Source organism: Atta colombica, unplaced genomic scaffold (assembly GCF_001594045.1).
Source record: "Atta colombica isolate Treedump-2 unplaced genomic scaffold, Acol1.0 scaffold38, whole genome shotgun sequence".
NCBI classification, from domain to species: Eukaryota; Metazoa; Arthropoda; class Insecta; order Hymenoptera; family Formicidae; genus Atta; species Atta colombica.
The window spans coordinates 4552374-4570044 of record NW_017259490.1 but is presented as its reverse complement, the minus strand read 5'-3'; the positions used below and the strand labels follow the sequence as shown (position 1 = coordinate 4570044).

At 34.4% G+C, this 17671-nt stretch overlaps 1 protein-coding gene across 2 annotated transcripts in view; it reads right to left on the bottom strand.

Annotated features, from left to right (window-relative positions):
* Positions 1–652: 652 nt before the first annotated feature.
* The window catches only part of LOC108690892 (solute carrier organic anion transporter family member 4A1), a 19670-nt gene continuing 2651 nt past the window's right edge, over positions 653–17671 (bottom strand). Inside the window, exons 1-12 of one of the 2 annotated variants that reach the window (XM_018198422.1) lie at positions 9433–9620; positions 8792–9011; positions 7179–7347; positions 6603–6741; positions 6076–6253; positions 5896–5998; positions 3400–3521; positions 3011–3274; positions 2554–2755; positions 2298–2448; positions 1836–2218; positions 653–1745 (exon numbers count right to left, since the gene is read on the bottom strand). In XM_018198422.1, coding sequence (XP_018053911.1) covers positions 1559–1745; positions 1836–2218; positions 2298–2448; positions 2554–2755; positions 3011–3274; positions 3400–3521; positions 5896–5998; positions 6076–6253; positions 6603–6741; positions 7179–7347; positions 8792–9011; positions 9433–9456 — 2142 coding nt within the window. In that variant the 5' untranslated portion in view covers positions 9457–9620 and the 3' untranslated portion in view covers positions 653–1558. Of the gene's footprint in view, positions 1746–1835; positions 2219–2297; positions 2449–2553; positions 2756–3010; positions 3275–3399; positions 3522–5895; positions 5999–6075; positions 6254–6602; positions 6742–7178; positions 7348–8791; positions 9012–9432; positions 9621–17671 lie in introns of those variants that run through there. The other variant, XM_018198421.1, reaches the window with a different exon arrangement.

The following is a 17671-nucleotide window of genomic DNA, read 5'->3' as shown; positions in this document are numbered from 1 at the left end:
ACTTATATAAAATGTAATCAATGTAGATGTATAAATATATATAGATATATAAATACTCCATAAATAGATAAATATACATATTAATAGCTGTTTTCTAGCAAAAGCAATATAACACAATGAATTATTACATTCTTATTGTTTGCCAACATGAATATTATTGAAATAATAAATAAAACATTTTAAATTTTGCGTCTTTTACTATTTCAACAATATTCTTATACTTAGATATATAATAACTAATTTTTTCAAGGAAATGTTTTTTTTCAATGTGCATTTATGAATTTATAAAAGATACATTTCTATTTTGACATACATTTTTTATTTCATTAAAATAATATATCAAAAGTTTTTTAAAAAGCTCCAGATATAATGAACGATTTTATCAACAATCATTAATTGCGTAAAAGTCTTGAGCGACGTCTGTCAAAATCGTTTCCTGATTTATCAATTGTTAATATCTATTTTATTTCTAATAGAATGCAAAAACATTAATAATTTCTAAAATATGCTTTAAGTTTTAATATAAATACATCAATAATATTTTTAAACAAATTTACAAGATTTGCTTATCAAAATATATTGTACAGAAAAAAATGGAAAATCTCATATTGAGAGAGACAAAGATTTGTAATATATCTCAGCTTTTTATTGATGACATATATAAATACGTGCTCTAGGCATACTGGCGTTTTTCGTTTAATAAAAATAATTATAGCGAAAAACGGCGCAGAAAGTGTAATATCAAATCGATAATATAGTATACGACAACCAAGATTGATACATGGCAAAACCATCGTCAAAATTTATGTAAGTCACATTTTGGGTATAAAGAACTATCGATATTTATCATTATAGGGAATACAGTTAATTAATCTTTAATTGACAGCGAATGTAGGATTATAAAAGTTTACATTAGGGGAAATTGTATCGAGTTGCGCAAATGGGATATTTGGCCCGTGTTTATAGATTTAATTAAGGCCCGATTGCACTACCTTTACTTTAATTTTAAGCGAGACTTAAACTTTATTTTTTCTATCTCTCTATGCTTTCAAAAAAGAAAGAGATATTTTTAAGCTCCACTTAAAGTCAAAATAACGTTGGTGCAATCGGACTTAAGACTTATAATGTCATTATAAGTCTATTATATAAAGAAAATGCTTTGCATATTATAGGCTCTTTGGCACAACTATCTGGATATGTTTTTTACATCCCCTGATTGATTTCCGAATCTATAGCTTTTCTAACTACATTCGATTGTAGGTCTATCAAAAACTTATCTTTCTAACGTGCAAAAAGGAGTTTTATGACAATTTTTGTTCACATTGTATATTGACATATACGCATTTATCTTATCTTGATATCTGTTTATGTGTTTGCGTTGATATTCTCATTTAACGTGAATTGTCCTGTTTCTCAGAATAGATCTCACCGTATGGATCTCAAAAGAAAAATGTTGGACATTTGTCTAACCGTAATCCGTTGGTATTTCTACCATTTCTATAAAATAACCGTTCTAAAAGAATAACTTTCTAAATAAGAAAAATAAAATAATCCGAGATTACGCTATCGTAGCCGGTACTATTTCAACTTCTTGAGATGTGTCACTTAGCATTAAAGTAGCCGTCGTTTGCTGCCGAGAATTCTGATCGATGCCTCTCGTGCTGGGTGGAACGTACGTCCACCATGCCAAAAAGAAGAAAAGAAGCGAAGCCGCTTTTCCGATGAATGCCAGCGCTAACATATACCTGTGAAAAATATGTTTGTAACAAACTCATTCTTATCTGTGAGAACTAATCTGCGAATCATGTCAAGGAATCACCGTGTAAATTACCAACCTGCTCATGTAGTAGTTATCGTATACGAGGCACGCTCCTCTGTCGTCACACGTTTCGTTCCACAAGATACAGGTATCGTCTATGAGAGCACCGAATACCATTGGTGCCGGTATAGTCCCTAAAATCCGAACTTTGATCCACTGAATGCCTAAAGCGAATGATCGTTGATCGTCGCGCACGACTCTCAGGGTGGACGAGAGCGCTGGCATTGTGCACAGGAACGTCATGAACATATTACAAAATGCCAGGACGATGAATAACCACAGATACGAGCATGAACTTCCGCAGGTGGTATTGACCGCCTGGTACTGGACGACGTCGCCGGTATCTTCACTTGTCAAATTCATCGCTGGTGCATGTATGCAGCTGCAATCCGAGTATATCTAGAAAAACAGTCGCGCGTGACATTTATTTGCTGTCTAAAAACGAAACGCTATTTTAGAAATACACCGGGGAATATACTTTGACATTGTTTATCGGTGTTTCCCGATAACATCCGGCGTGACAGGGTGAATAGTACGTGACTCCATCCACGCCGCATATAGGGTTAAATTGCGATCTAGAACATCCGCAGCCATTGTTGCAGGTGTTTTCAAGTGACAACGCGATCCTTCTATAACAAAAAGTCTCATTTTTAATAATAAAATAAGTAAACGTAATCGAATGAATCACTAATGATTTACTTCGTTGCTATTTTAAATTCATCGATAGTACAAACCTCGTGATGTTTTGATAGGGGACAGTCAATCCAGCGAAATCCAAATTCGGGCAATTTAAAGCGAAACACAGCGTGAAAGCGATGCAGGCGGCTGTAGCCAGTAAACAAAATTTTAAAATGCCAGAGCAGGGCAAATTGAAACGTTTTATCAGGTAACCACCGAGAAATGTACCGCCGCCTCCGGCTGGTACAGTCACCAATCCTAAAAATAAGAAAACATTATTTTGTAATATAAATTATAGCGACAATTAATTAATATAATTAATATCAATTAATTAACAATTAATATATAACAATTAATATTTGTTCAAATTTTCTTTGCGGTTCTTTGTGGTTTGCATTACTTTCTTTTATATCGAATCATTTCCGAAGCTTTGTGAAAATGATTTTATACAACGATGCTTATCGGAATTCATGCTATATTATGATAGATTAATTGAATTGTGACATTATTCACCCATCAGCAACGCGGCCGAACTGGCACTGACGCTGAATTGATTTTCAATCAATTTCGGTAGAAAAGCAGCAAATCCAGCGATGAGTAACCCTTCACTGGCACCTGCCAAGTTCAACATAAAAAATGCCGGATTTCCAAGTAATTCGGTCATAGCACGTGGCAGTTCTCGTATCTTGGAAAACGCTTCTCCCGTTGCCGCGGTAGAAGATCGAGTCGATTTCTCGTGCGCTTCTGATACCCTATCCTTGGCTAATTCCTCCGATCCTATTCAAATTATTCATCTTTTTAGAATTCAGTTTACTAAATATTCATTTAATATATATATATATATATCTTCTAAGTTTATTTAATTATTATTATTCCATCTAAAAACATAGAAAAGATCGTACCGGGTAAAACTGCCGGAAATGCCAAAACTGGTATCGCGATGACGAAGCATATGACAGCAGCTGCCAAAAAACCGATCCACCATGCACCAACCCAGACATTACTATCAGAAGTTAACCCAATCCTAAAATTCAATGGTTTTAGGATGCAATAGATTTTCAATGAAACATATGCCTTTGGAAATATATTTAGAATTTCCATATAGATCTCAAGATTCTATTTCAAGTTTCCTTTAATGGATGTAAGTTGAACGAAACTAGAACACCGATTAATTTCTTTCATTTTTATCTCGGTTGAATGAAAAAAAAACATCTGACCGATTTTTCTTCGTCGGAAAAAGATCTGATCTAAAGGATTACTCCGAGCGCATTTGTAAAGTACTTACATATTCTCATTTAACTTTTTGTCTAATTTGGCAATCCTAATTTCGGGTAATTAGAAATTCTCGATTGACAAAGTTTCTCGTAACTTCTTTGATTAATCACCAGTACGAGATGCAGTGAACGCTCCTTTTGCATGGCTTCGACATTAATGACATGATTATTTAACTGAATAAAAGTAATTTTGCTAAAATTTTCAATATATGGAAAATATATAATTGTAAGAATATATAATTGTCGATTAATAAAAAAATATAATGAAAGAAGACCATCTTTTTAACAGATGGAAAAGAATTTCTTCATTGAGTATACTATAGTTTCTAGAATGACATATTTTATATAATTAAAGTGAAAAAAAAATCATATATTATTCTCATAAATATTAATAACATAAAGGATTGCTGTTAAATATTTTGATAAATATTAATTGCGAATGTTTATTGAGTATTTCACTTGATCCAGTGAAATTATGGAAATATATTGATAACAATGCTAATTTTCCAAAGGTAATAAATACGATAAATACGATAGTGAATGGAATGCCTGATATGGTAGAATCGATACTTGATCTAAGAAAAGGAATAATTTGTATAACGGTCGGAAACTATTACTAAAGAAACGGCACGCGAGGGAAGCTATAATGTAACTTATTACAGGAAGGAACTTGAAAGTGAGAAAGCGGAAAAGTGCACGTAGAAAAGTCATTCGTTTCAACCGGCTCGAGGCCAGCTACATCTGCTGCTGCTGCTGCTGCTGCATCTCCGGCGAAACTTTTCATTTACCTGAGAAATTAAACGCGGCGCATGCACGACCGACTCTCATGTGGAGCGATAGAAGAGCCGCACCTATTACACGAATAATTTCTTACATTCCTTACATTTGTCTTTTTTCTTGAAGAATCTCGTTTCTCGTAAAAGAGAAAAGATGTAATTGTAACCGCAGCAGTGTGATTATAGAGACGCATCGCGATTTACGTCTCGTTCCTATTTCATGTATATAAGATTTTTAGATATATGCATGTGAGTACGAAAAAAATATGTGAAAAAAAAATTATTTTCTCGCCTAACGATTAATTTGATTCTCACGTGATACAGAATGACTCAACGGTCGATGAAAGGGTGCGTAGTTGGGAAAGGGCTCACAGGGAGGCGAGTAGACAAATGGAACTTGATTGTGTCCTAAGTGCTGGGGGGATGAGCCAACAATTTTGAAGGGTAATATCGGCGTGTCACATCGTCAAACACTGGTTCGCCACTTGACATTTTCCCCATGGGATATACTGTATATCAGTAGAGTTACACGCACTATTAATCTCGACCCATTATACGCTCTAATGATCTTGGGAAATATTTTTAACGGCAACGGTGCATTAAAGGAGCAGTGTCTCTTTGTGTTTTCATACCTCTTAGTTAAATATATGTTTCTTTTTTTTTTTTGGAAGAGGAAATATCGAATATGTGACAATACAACCAAACCGCTACCATCGTTTTGATAATTATTTTCGAAAATTAGCTAATCGGATCAGAGCGTTCGGTTGCACGCTCACCCTTGCTTTATTTAATCGACGCTTTATTACTGGGAGATCATTTTACTATTAATATCGAATTCCATACAAACGACCAATATACGCACATCATCCGAATACTAGTGGCGAAATGACGAATATGCACATTTGCATACCATCAGATCGGCGAGTTATTCCGTTCGAAACCGCGCGTTGACACACGCGTTTTCGTGTCCGTATACACCCACAATACATGTCCTCGTGTATATTCCGTCGGAGAGATAGATGCGAACGACCGATAAATCCTCGCGAGAATTTAATAAAGTTGCCGCTGACGCGCGACTAAACGTTCCCGCATGTTATCAGGAAAAAAAAAGGGGAAAATGCGTTTAGCCTGACAACGGAAAGAGACGAATTCCGATGCCATCACCGTTGCACGTTTCTCCCTTTCTTCGGCGCACACCGTACTATGCATTACAAATAAAATATCCATCACTCCTGTTTCATTGTTTTCCCGCGTGGAAATAAAGATGTCTGATTTATTTTTTAAAAATAACAGGAAACAGCCGCGCGTGTTTGGAAAAATCAATCTATTTAAATATTTAAATACTTACGTTGAGGAGTCCACTGTGAGAAAGTCTGTGTAAATTTTCAGTAGTTCGCCACCGACAACATAGCCTAGCGCGGGTCCTATTATAGCCATAGTATAATAAACACCTAACACACAATACATTTTTTATTAATATCGATTGAGAAAAAAATTGATATATTTGTGCTGCTTATACGGATCTTACCTAAATATACCGAAGACATCTTCTTCGAAACATTTTCGTCTAAATATGTAACCCCGAGCGTATAAAAGGGTGCCGCACCGGCGCCATGTAACAGCTGAGCTACCAGAAATATGGTTAAGTACACGCCACTGTAAGGCTCTAGGTCCGCTTGAACGGTAGATTGATCCATGCAGGATATCTGAGTGGCCGAAATAATGATAAATCTGGCGTCGCCGGTTCACTAGGCAAACTACATAAATAGAAGTGGGAAATCGAGAAAAGCACGGTATTACAAACAAGTTTCGATTAGTCACGCACGCATTGAATTATGCATTGTGTTTATTATCGATTGTGATGTAAATTTCGTTTAGGAGTCTAACGAGAGAATTTAACGTGTGTACGTTGCAATATAACCGTGTTGTTATTAAAAGGTGTTACGGGACAAGCCAATGTTTCGATTAAACTTGTCACGTTGTGATAAAGTAAACCGGATATGTAAATGAAGAATTTTAATTTTACATTCTATAGTAATTAATTTACTAGCTTACCGAATGGCTCGATATATTAGTGACACTTTGGCATATGTTGTCTGTTTGCTGACCTCCTCTATATGGTCCGGCAAGATAATGCGGAGATGCAAACAGCAGGCTACCTATACCTAAGACTAGAACTCCTATGCCGATATACCTACGACATTCCAGAACATCTGATTGAAATAGGAAATAAATTAAGCACTGCAAAATTAATTCTAGATTTTTATACTTTCAAGGATACATTGGAATAAGAAGGACCATCGCTCAGTACGTATTGGCAAGTGCTAGCTTATAATTCTTTTTTTTTTAATTGGATAAAATAATTTTTTAGGAACGTCAAAACGTCAAACTCAATATTTCTATCTGAGATTTAAGATCTTCAGAAAGGTTATCGATTGTCGATTACAAGGGCGAGGGTTCCGAGACGGTACCGTAGCAAAGAAACGCGACTAACATCGACGGGATTAACATCGACAGTGTCGAACGAACTGGCGTTAAGATTAATATTTATGAGAGTCGTCGTATAGAACCGATATTGGTATTAATATTAATGTGTAAGATAATGGCGCGACACGGTATACATATGCGTACCTTGGTTTCGATGCTTTCGCACGGCCGCCAAGATAGCTTACTGGTATGAGAAGAAGAAAACTAGCTATATCGTATCCACCCGCTATCAAGCCAGTCTCCGACGATTTTAATCCAAATCTCCTCTCTATCGTCGTTATGACGACATTTACAAAACCATTCACGACCATTCCTGAAACAATGAAAATACTTGTATATTATGTATATGTATGATGCATAACCAATACCGTGATAGCTCCATTCATTATCTATATAAGCAAACTTACGCTGCTCGAAACCGATAATTTATTTTAAAATTAAAAGATAATTTTGTGACCATTAAAAAATTTTACAAATATTATAATTACAAATTATCATAAACGACTTTTTAATAAGCATAATGATATGCAAATATATGTTGTTGTGTGATATACATATATTTGCACACTGTTGAGAATTTAATGATATTACAATGTACATAAACGTTGGTTTTTTTTAATCTCTCTATTAAAGGAACACAGAATAAATGGCTCTCTTAGGATGCATCTAATAGACGTATTTTAATCCCAAAGAATCACCTCTGGCGAGAGGAAATACGTGTTTCATTGTAATATATTTTAATATTTTACCAAAAATATAACGAATTTTATCAAAAATAATTTCTTGATTGGCAAGTTTACGTATTTTTCAACGATTGATAAATTTTTTTTAATTTTCCCTTTCTATTATCAAATGCATTATTCCTTCCGATATATTAAGCTATTCTTGTTAACACGAACTATACATATTAATCGGATAATTTTCTCGTTATCGTCAATCATCACCCCCTTTGAGCTTATTTTCACGTAGAAGCATCAAAATTGCGGATAACGTATGATAGCGTTGTTGCGCGACAACATCTCATTGTATTAAATATTATCAAGGAATTATGTTTCTCACAAAGATGCGACTTTTTTTTTTGTTCGCTCTTTTTTTTATAATAAGAGTTTGCGAAGCGATGAAAAAATGAATATGAAAATATTCGCATCCCTAACACTCGCGTCTAATCTCGGAGAGAAAGTTAACGCTTCGCGCACTAATGCTAACTGACAAACTCGAAAGGAGGAACTGAGAAATATTACATTAGTGCAAAAGCTGTCTGTCAAATGAAGTTTAAAAGAATTTCAGTAAAAAAATATAGCGAAATTGCCACTAGCAACATTGGTTTCAATGCACTATTTTCCAATAAAAATATTTTTATTTATTCAGAAACTTTTTAAACAATCTATATTACTTTTAATAAAAAAATTTTTATTTATTTAAAAACCTTTTCAATTACTTTTTAAAAAAGCTCTGAATTTTTTAATTGAATAAATTTAACGGAAAAATTACAAATTTTTTGCATTAATCTAACATATTAACTGACTAGCGTTTTCATAACATTATTGTTATTGAAAATTTGTTTTTATTAACATCAATATCTAACAACTATCTAACAACAATATCTAACATATTAACTGACTAGCGTTTTCATAACATTGTTGTTATTGAAAATTTGTTTTTAGACAGCATTAATAAGTTTATTGACGATTTTTTGCAGCGAAGCCCCACGTCGCGCCGAATGAATTACCATACGAAAAGTTATCAAAACTACGTACCTTGCATCGCCCCAGCCCAACACAGCCAGAAAAGCGCCCATTTCGCAGTGCGAAATTTCTGCAAATAAATTGGCCTGAACCAGAACCAACCGCATTTCAGATTGTCCGCGGTTCTATCCGTCTCCTTCGGAATTTCCGACTTTATTTCCGGTTTTCTCGGGCCATCCCCAAACTGTTCCGGGAAGCTAGACAGGGTCTCGTGCATGTCCGGCACCCCCGACTGTAAATTACATCAGCGAAGATTTATCTCTATCACTTTGGATGTAAATAATACATATTGTATATTGCACTTCGTTCCAATATACGCCAGCGTTCTCCTCGCCAGCCTTATAAAATACGATATGCAAAATAAATGACAAAATGGTAACGGTAAATTCAACGAACTCGCATGCGGCGTGTGCAAAACGATATGATTGTCTCTAACAATAAATAGAAGAGAGAATATGCTATAATCTCTGTGACCTACAGTCTCGAGTGATAGCTGTCTACAAGCGTTTCATTCCATATGCTGATATTACAAACCAAATATTAGCCGGACATTGTGTTTTCTTTCTTTATTTTTTTCGACTCTCCTTGTAAATCGCGACAGATATATTAAAAAACACAAAATCGATTGCAACATCGTATCAAACGATACTCACGCTGAATGTGAACTTGTCCCTCATAATTATCGACAATTTCCACGAAGCGTGGCAAGAATCTATAAATTTCACTTAGCTTCCACTTCTTTATCTTAAATCTTTCGATAACAATTGATCGTAAAAATATGGTCTCTAAATATTTATTAACGAATATTTTACTAATACTTCAATGTTCGTCTCATTAGATAGAAACCATTTCCACTCAATTGCGATCAGAGATCGTAATTTTCTTTTCGAAAAAGATGTCAGCTTGCTGATAAGAAATTTTCAATGATAAATTTTACTTTATCAATTAACAGAAATAAGCAGCGATTAATTCATCGCGCTGTCTCTAACTTTTTACACCTGATGGAAAGTTTGTTTGTTCAATGACGAGTATTATTGTCTTCAAAAAATTATTATTTGCATTTTCCATCTTGTACCCTTTTTTTTCCCTCACCTCTCTTTTCCTTCTCTCGCTCTTTTTCTTTTTCTTTCTTTTTCTCTCTGTCTCTCTCTCTCTCTTTCCCTCTTTCTTTTATTGTTAGTTTCTATTTGTAAAGCTTTAATTACAATTTCCTCAACCGGCAAAAACTTGCCGATAGTAAAATATACATCATTCCATCAAACTGTATCAAACACGAAGCTCCGACTCGTTGAACTCGTCAATTTCGATTTCCGTGTAATCGAAAGCCAATCGAAAATAGCGCACTTTTCCCGATACGATTTCCACGATCGCGATTTTATCGTTTACGTCGCATTTTATCGTTTGCAATATCGCGATCCACGATTTATTTCTCGATTTATTTCTCACCGGTTCTGATTGATACTCCGAGTAGATTTTCGTATTGTAAAAAAATGTATTGCAGTGAAGATATTTCGTTACACCTTCATGAAAAAATGATTATGAAAATTTTAATAAATCCGTTAATATATATCTAATTTTACTCGTCTTTCACGTTCGCGGTCATTCTCAGTCGTTAAAAATTGGAGCTAAGGAACACGTAGCGGCTAAGAGCGCGCATCGCACGCGACTGAACTCTGAAGTCCGCACCCACGCTCCAAGCTCGCGCTCGCGCTTCTGCTCTCACAGTTTTCCCCGTTAAACGTAGTGTAGGTAACTCTCCCCTCCCCCCTCTCCCTCCCTCCCTCTGTTTCCCCTCCCCTTTCTCTCTCTCATTCTATCTCTCTGCTATCAACCCATCACCTGCTTTTATCACAGACATACCTTTTCTTCTACCCCATCTCTCTCTCTCTCTCTCTCTCTCTCTCTCTCTCTCTCTCTCTCTCTCTCTCTCTCTTTTCTCTTTCCCGCCTATCGTTACCTCCGACTTATACTGTACACACACTTCTTCCTACTCTTCTCCGATCCGCTATAAACCATCTTTACTAAGCTGTTGCTTCGCCATCAAGACATACGAGCTACCCGATCCATTCGTCATTTAAATGTGATCAAGTTTATTGGCTTTTGTAGGAAATTTATGCATCTTGCGTAATAACGTGAAGTTCCTTGAGCGAAGCTCGAGCTGACTAATAAGCGCTTGACGTATGTATTCACAAGAATTGACATCGCCTGCGCTCGCTTGCGGTGTTTTAACTGCTAATTAGTGAACACTCGTTATCAACCTCGACCGTAGAGAGATAACATTTGTCTTATAGCATGGTGTTATTATTATTAATTTTAATTATGACCTAAATTAAATTATAGATAAAATATAAATCTGATGCTATTATTTACATTTTTTATCTACTGGATTTTGCCTATCTGCGTTACACCTTTAATTGTTGAATATGCAAGTATTTAAAATTGCTTGTCAAAATCATAAACTTATAGATATGTAAGTCGCTATAAATTTAGAATAAATAATTTATAAAGTTTACAAAATCGAAAAAGTTTACAATGAGAAACTTTACATTCGAAATTTATTATTTTACATTTTTTAAAGATAAGTCTTTCGATCTTACAAAATACATCTCTACGGCTAAAAATTTGAATTTTGATTCTTTGCCAACGATATCAATATTTACTACGAAACTCGATCTATCGCATCCACTATATGTAACTGTTAGAATGCATATTGTAGGAATGATCAATATATGCAACAATATATGGAACAAGATAAAATATCTCAGATCAAATAAATAAAAAAGTTTGAGATATCACAGATAAAATAACTAACAAAACTAGTGCAGTACATATATATAAAGAATTATGTGGCACATATATAATTTACAAATGCAGAAAAGAATGAAAAAGAGTAAACAAGATGATGATATGGGAAATTTCAATATTCTCACGGAAATGCCAAAATTTCCAAAGTGCTTGGGAGAGTAGACAACTGAGAGACAAGCGTAGGTCAGGTCGGATATATCAAACATCGTGAACGCACTTGAATTTATGGTAGCAATAACGCCGGTACGTAGAGAGGCGAGAAGATCGAAATAAATCACTATGATAATATCGCCTCTTAAAGAGGCTGGTACAAAATACAGAGCTCGTCGAGCAAGGGGAATACTCTCGCTTATACTCGTATATAAAAATCGACTTCTTCTTCGATCGCGTGCGGCAAAAGTAATCGAAAAAAAGAAAGAATGGATTGGTAAAACAACAGAACCGAGCGGGTTCGTGTTGATGTCGTTTTAAATCAGAAATTATGCGTGCGTAGGAATGGAAAGTATTCGCTCTCGCGGTAGCAACTATTTACCGTGTCAAATTAAATATCATGTCCATCTGCCTCGCGGACAGTGATTATTCGCTCGGTGAAGGCGGACGCGCGTTACTGAAAATGAAAAAAAAAAGAGAAAAAAGGGAAAGAGCCGCATTATGCATAAATACGTGTATACATATACATACATACGTGGAATGGCATATTTTATTACACAATGTAAACGACCCGAACAGAGTAAACGGAGATTGCGCATGTTGCACGAGGGAATGAGGGACAAAATAAATACTCTTACAGGGACCATCGCGCGGCGCACGTTTCACAATCCACGCGACCGCTTCGACATAAATTTCGTGGATTTAATAAAGATTCATGGCTTCCGCTTGCAGAGTGTACGGCTGCCGTGTATGGGTCTGCTCGTCGGGAAGACGAGCGAGCGGACGTCGTCTCTTACGACGATCGTTTCACCCCATAGGCGTCGAATTTCTTACGAAATTTATGCCAAACGCTCCAAATGCATTCCAAGTGCCTCAGGTGTTACAAAGAGCCTTGATCGAAGGAACTAATGTCTCGATTTTCGAGAATAACTAAAGGATGAACGTGTAATTTTCGTCGAAAGGAAGGTATAATATATCGGAATAAATTCGTGACGAACGTGCAATTTTCTTTCCGGACAGGATATCCATCGTGACGCCTATGACAATAGACAAACAACGACTTATGTCAATGCTCGAGGGCGTAGGCGGTCTCGGACGAGCAACACGATGGAGGTCGCGCCAGAAAGCTTTTATTAATTTTATAATTTGTCGTCTAAAATATGCATTTGTAGCAACAGAGAAATCCTGATCTCTAAATCCTGATGTTATACGAAATCTTAGTACGCAAAGTCCTGTTTCTCTTCGTCGCTTTCGACCGCGCGGAAGTCGTTCGGTGTGTCTGGCCTCTTGATACGCGCATCGCGATCTCTTTTAATCCTCTTATACGAATGCGAGTCACGGCATAAAACCTATGCTGACTGAAAAATCCACGAATGATTGGTCCGTGGATTCCTCGTGTCGTTCGAGAGGTGACTGACATCAGTCGCGATTCGTATTCGATTCTTTTATCGATGGAACGGAGGTCCTTTATACGCGAGATAAAATATTTCCTGCTTCGCACGATGGTTATCCATCGACCTGGAGAGCGGAGGATGGTGGGGGAAGGGGAGGAGGGGGGTGGAGGGGCAGTAAACCGAGGCGATACTGCTGCCGTATATATAATGAAATATACTTTCGTGGCGTCCCCTTTTTGCCACTCGGTCCTTTCTCGTTCGAAATGAAAACGAGTGTCTCCAAAGAGTTTTGCTCTCGTCTACCGTCACGTTCGATATTTCGTACTTTTCTTTATGCCGACACATGTTTTTTTCCTCGCGAGGGTTCTCGTCCTCAATGACGAGAGAGCCAGTAGGCCGTTTTGCGACGCGCGACATAAAGCGCGCCGCTTGCTACTTAGATTTCCTCCTTTTGGTTGGAAATGTTACGTTTCAGCTGAAAACGCGAATATGGCGCAGACAGGTTTATATCGCGTGAGAAAATTTTTTACATTCTTCTTGATTATTGATGTAACGTCTGATGTAATTTGCATAGTCGTAAAGTGACTAAAAATTTTTTAGGGATAAATCTGTAATTATATGATAATTAATATGATTACATATGGTTTGCATTTTTGAAGCGACAACGAGATGAAAATTAGCGGAAAGTGCATCCCACTAATCAATAGACAACTTTCGTTTATAGCATGCTCGTGATCAATGTATTCCTAACAACTATATTCAGGAGTAACTCGATTTACGGGAATGCAAAGTGAATATGCCAAACAGCTTGTTAATGCAAATTAAACGGCACTCAGCCGACATTTTGTGAAGCAGATGCCAATTATTTAGACGTTTCCTCTCCCGTCATTCACTTTCTCCGATATTGACGCGAGGCACAACAAATGCAAAGCAAGTATTTCTTTTTCATGCAATTTCAATAATTAAAGAACAGTGTACACTGCAATTGTGATCTCTCTCTCTCTCTCTCTCTCTCTCTCTCTCTCTCTCTCTCTCTCTCTGTTTTTCTGAAATTTTAATTTTAGATTATGTATAAGATCATCTGGATAGATTTTTGGGATTATTGTAAAAAAGATGATATATTTTAAATGCTATTTTTCGCTATAAATGTAACTACCTCAAGGACAATTAAAATAAAGAACTCAGAATATTCTTTGATTAAAGAAGAACATATAACAGATTTAAGAATTTAATCAAAATGTACTGAATATTTATAAAAACCTGCAAGGAACTATTATAAATAGAGAGATGCTTATAAATAAGCATATTTTCTTAGAACTTAAATCAGCATTGATAAAAAAACATATGTAAAACATGTTAAAAACATATTTAATCGATGCTGTAAACATGTTTTAAATACATGTTTTCTTTTAATATTATTTAAAACATATGTTTAAAAAATAAAAATATATTTTTAAAAAAAATTTAAATATATTTTCCTTTTAAGATATATTAAAAAAAGAAACACAATGTTATGTTAAAAAAAAATTCTTTTATCAATTTAAATTCTATAAATAAATAATAATAACAATATATGTATACATATCGCAATAACAAATTATTTTTGTAACATAAAACACTAAATATTATATAATTATACTTTTTTATATACTAATGTGTGTTTATAGTGGATTGTAATGAATAATATCCACGGTATACACCATAGACATGAGCATACACGAGTTATTTATGCGATTTTGTTAAGTAAACTTCTTTTTATTATGTGTATGTATCATTTTACAAAAATTATTAGAAAATTTAAAACAAGAAAAATCATTTTAATGTATTTCTTATGCATAGTAAATCGATTAATTATTTAAAATTATAAATTATCGACGCAACGTGACACACATACTCACATGCTTTCTCTCTCTCTCATTCTTTTCTTTTTCTTTTCCTTCTTCTTTTTCTTTCTTTCTCTTTCTCTTTCCACTCTTTCTTTTTACATTTTTCATGCTTTTGAACACGGTCCATTAATTGAGACAATGTCGAAGTACGCCGTAACTTCCGTGTTCTGACTTCCCTTTTTCTATCATTATTTTTTTCTTCGACGTTTCATCACGACGGGCGGCGCTACTTCACATAATTGCAGTGCAATCGCTCAGCCCGCTTTTCCGGGCTTTAAGTCGGCATAAAACCGTTTCGTTCGTACGAGAGCGATGTTACCGAAAATAAGGTACTACAATAGGAATGAAAAACGAAACCGGGTATAAGCTACAGTCTACCCTATTCAAGAGTTTCGTCAGGCTTTCTAATGGAAGAAAATCCATAGAAACAGTACTTTGCTACGTTTCAATTGCTGTTTTCAAATATTGCACTAACGCGCGTATTACGAAAAGATATGTAGAAAATTCAACAAATGAATATGCGCTTCGTAAATCATCTCGTTTTATAACTATTTACTTCTGAAATTAATCTTTCAATCGGGCAAGTCCGGAGGCATCAATTGCAAAAATCAAAATGGCTGAAACCAGCAAAAAGTAACTATTCCAAAGTCAATTCACAGGGAAAACAGTTGCGGCAATATCGACGCATATTTACGAATGCAGATTAATTAGAGATAATTTCTCTGCAAAAACACACTACGCTCAATATAACTCACAAAAAAAAAAATCAAAGAATTGCATTTTCAGCAAAGGCATTAAAGTTAATATTAAACAGTTAACTTTCTCGATACTAAGTATTTTATAAAATCACAAAGAGATATACTTAAACCATCAAATACAATTGCAACAATCTGACTTTCTACAGGTTTCGTAAAAACACGCGTATGCGTTATTATATTATCTGTCTGGAGAAAAACGCGACAATATCTCGAATCTACCTACCAATAGCTTCGCCTTACATATACTTATGCAAATTTCCAGAGTATGCAGATGCAAATTTTCGCAAACGCAAACACCGTTGGGGCAGGTAAAATGCGCTGGGTTACGGCAGTTGTTTATTCTTTCAAGACACCATGTGATAGGATACGGTGGCAAACTCCTGCCTTATCGTCCATAAGATTAAAATGAAGTTCAAGTTTATTAAAGAAATAAGAGGGAGAGAGAGAGAGAGAGAGAGAGAGAGAGAGAGAGAGAGAATACACACAAGATCAAGAATAATGACAAGGTTTTTAATGTAATATTGAACAAGAAAGTTTTATTGACTCCTCAAAAGATAATTTTCACATTTCCAATATAAATGTTTATATCGACATAAGTAAAATGCCTAAAAGTTGTGAAAAATTAATACAATTTTATGTTAAAAAATTGACGTTAAAAAATAAAGAAGAATAATAGAAAAAAATTACATGAATGCTTTTTGTGTATGGTTTGTAGAATATATATGAAAATAATTTTGTTGATAAGAAACAAAATTCAGAATAGATTTATAAAAATATCATATTAATTTTTTTACATATTACTATTTTATAAATCTTTGGTAAAATCTCGTAAATCATTTTATAAAAAGAAATAATTAGTTGCATTTTGAAAGAAGAATTAAATTTTGGCTATTAAGTTTCCATGAAGTTAATATGAAGAAAAATTCCGAGATATGTAAATTATATATTATATTAAAGAGCGGATTCGAGTAGCTTGGACAAACATCTTGGGAACATGAAAGAAATCATAATTATAGACAATGCTATTGATATCACATTTCATATTTTTATCAATGATCATATTTATTGATAAAAAATTGTTAAGTAAGGTATCAAAACATTTCAAGAATTAAACAATAAACTTTTATTGTTATTTAATGTATAACTTGATAAGTTATTTAAAGTCGACTTAAAACCGAACGATTATTACCTATATCGAACTCTTCGTCACTCGTGAATTACTTAAAAATCTCTAAATTATACATATTTAAGCAATAAAATATGTATTTAAATAATAAAATAATAGTCATTGTTGATGTCTTGACGTTTTACTTAACAACTTTTTATCAATAAATGTGATAGCATTAGATTGATTGTCTTTGATCATAATTTTTTTCACTATTGTTATAATGTTTTCTCAAGATAAGCAATACATTACTTGACTCACAGTTAAATAGCCCTTTTTTTAATATGCTGTATAATTTACACACTTTGGAATTTTTTAAAAAATTCTAAACTTATATCCTTCTTTATTTAGAACATCACATCGGTATATCATATCGATAAAATATAAATTACGGCATTTCAGTTATTTACATTATACAGTGACGGCGAGATTTGTTAAATTTATAGCATTTAGTAGAACGTGATTATTTTTCTCCAATTTTATATCTCTGAAAAATAATTAAAAGCTGAAAGTAACGGAACGAGAGAATTCAGATAAATCAATTTTATCTTCCCTCCAGGTATCACATGGTTTGAGCATTTAAATTACTCTTATGCGTGGTGCGTTAGAAATTCAATTAGCTCAATTTTGATTATCATAAGAACTTTGCATAAAAATTTCCTTATTCATCTGTTCACATATAGAATATAAAGTAGTAGTTAATTATTTAAAACGAAGGTTTAAATAATTCATAA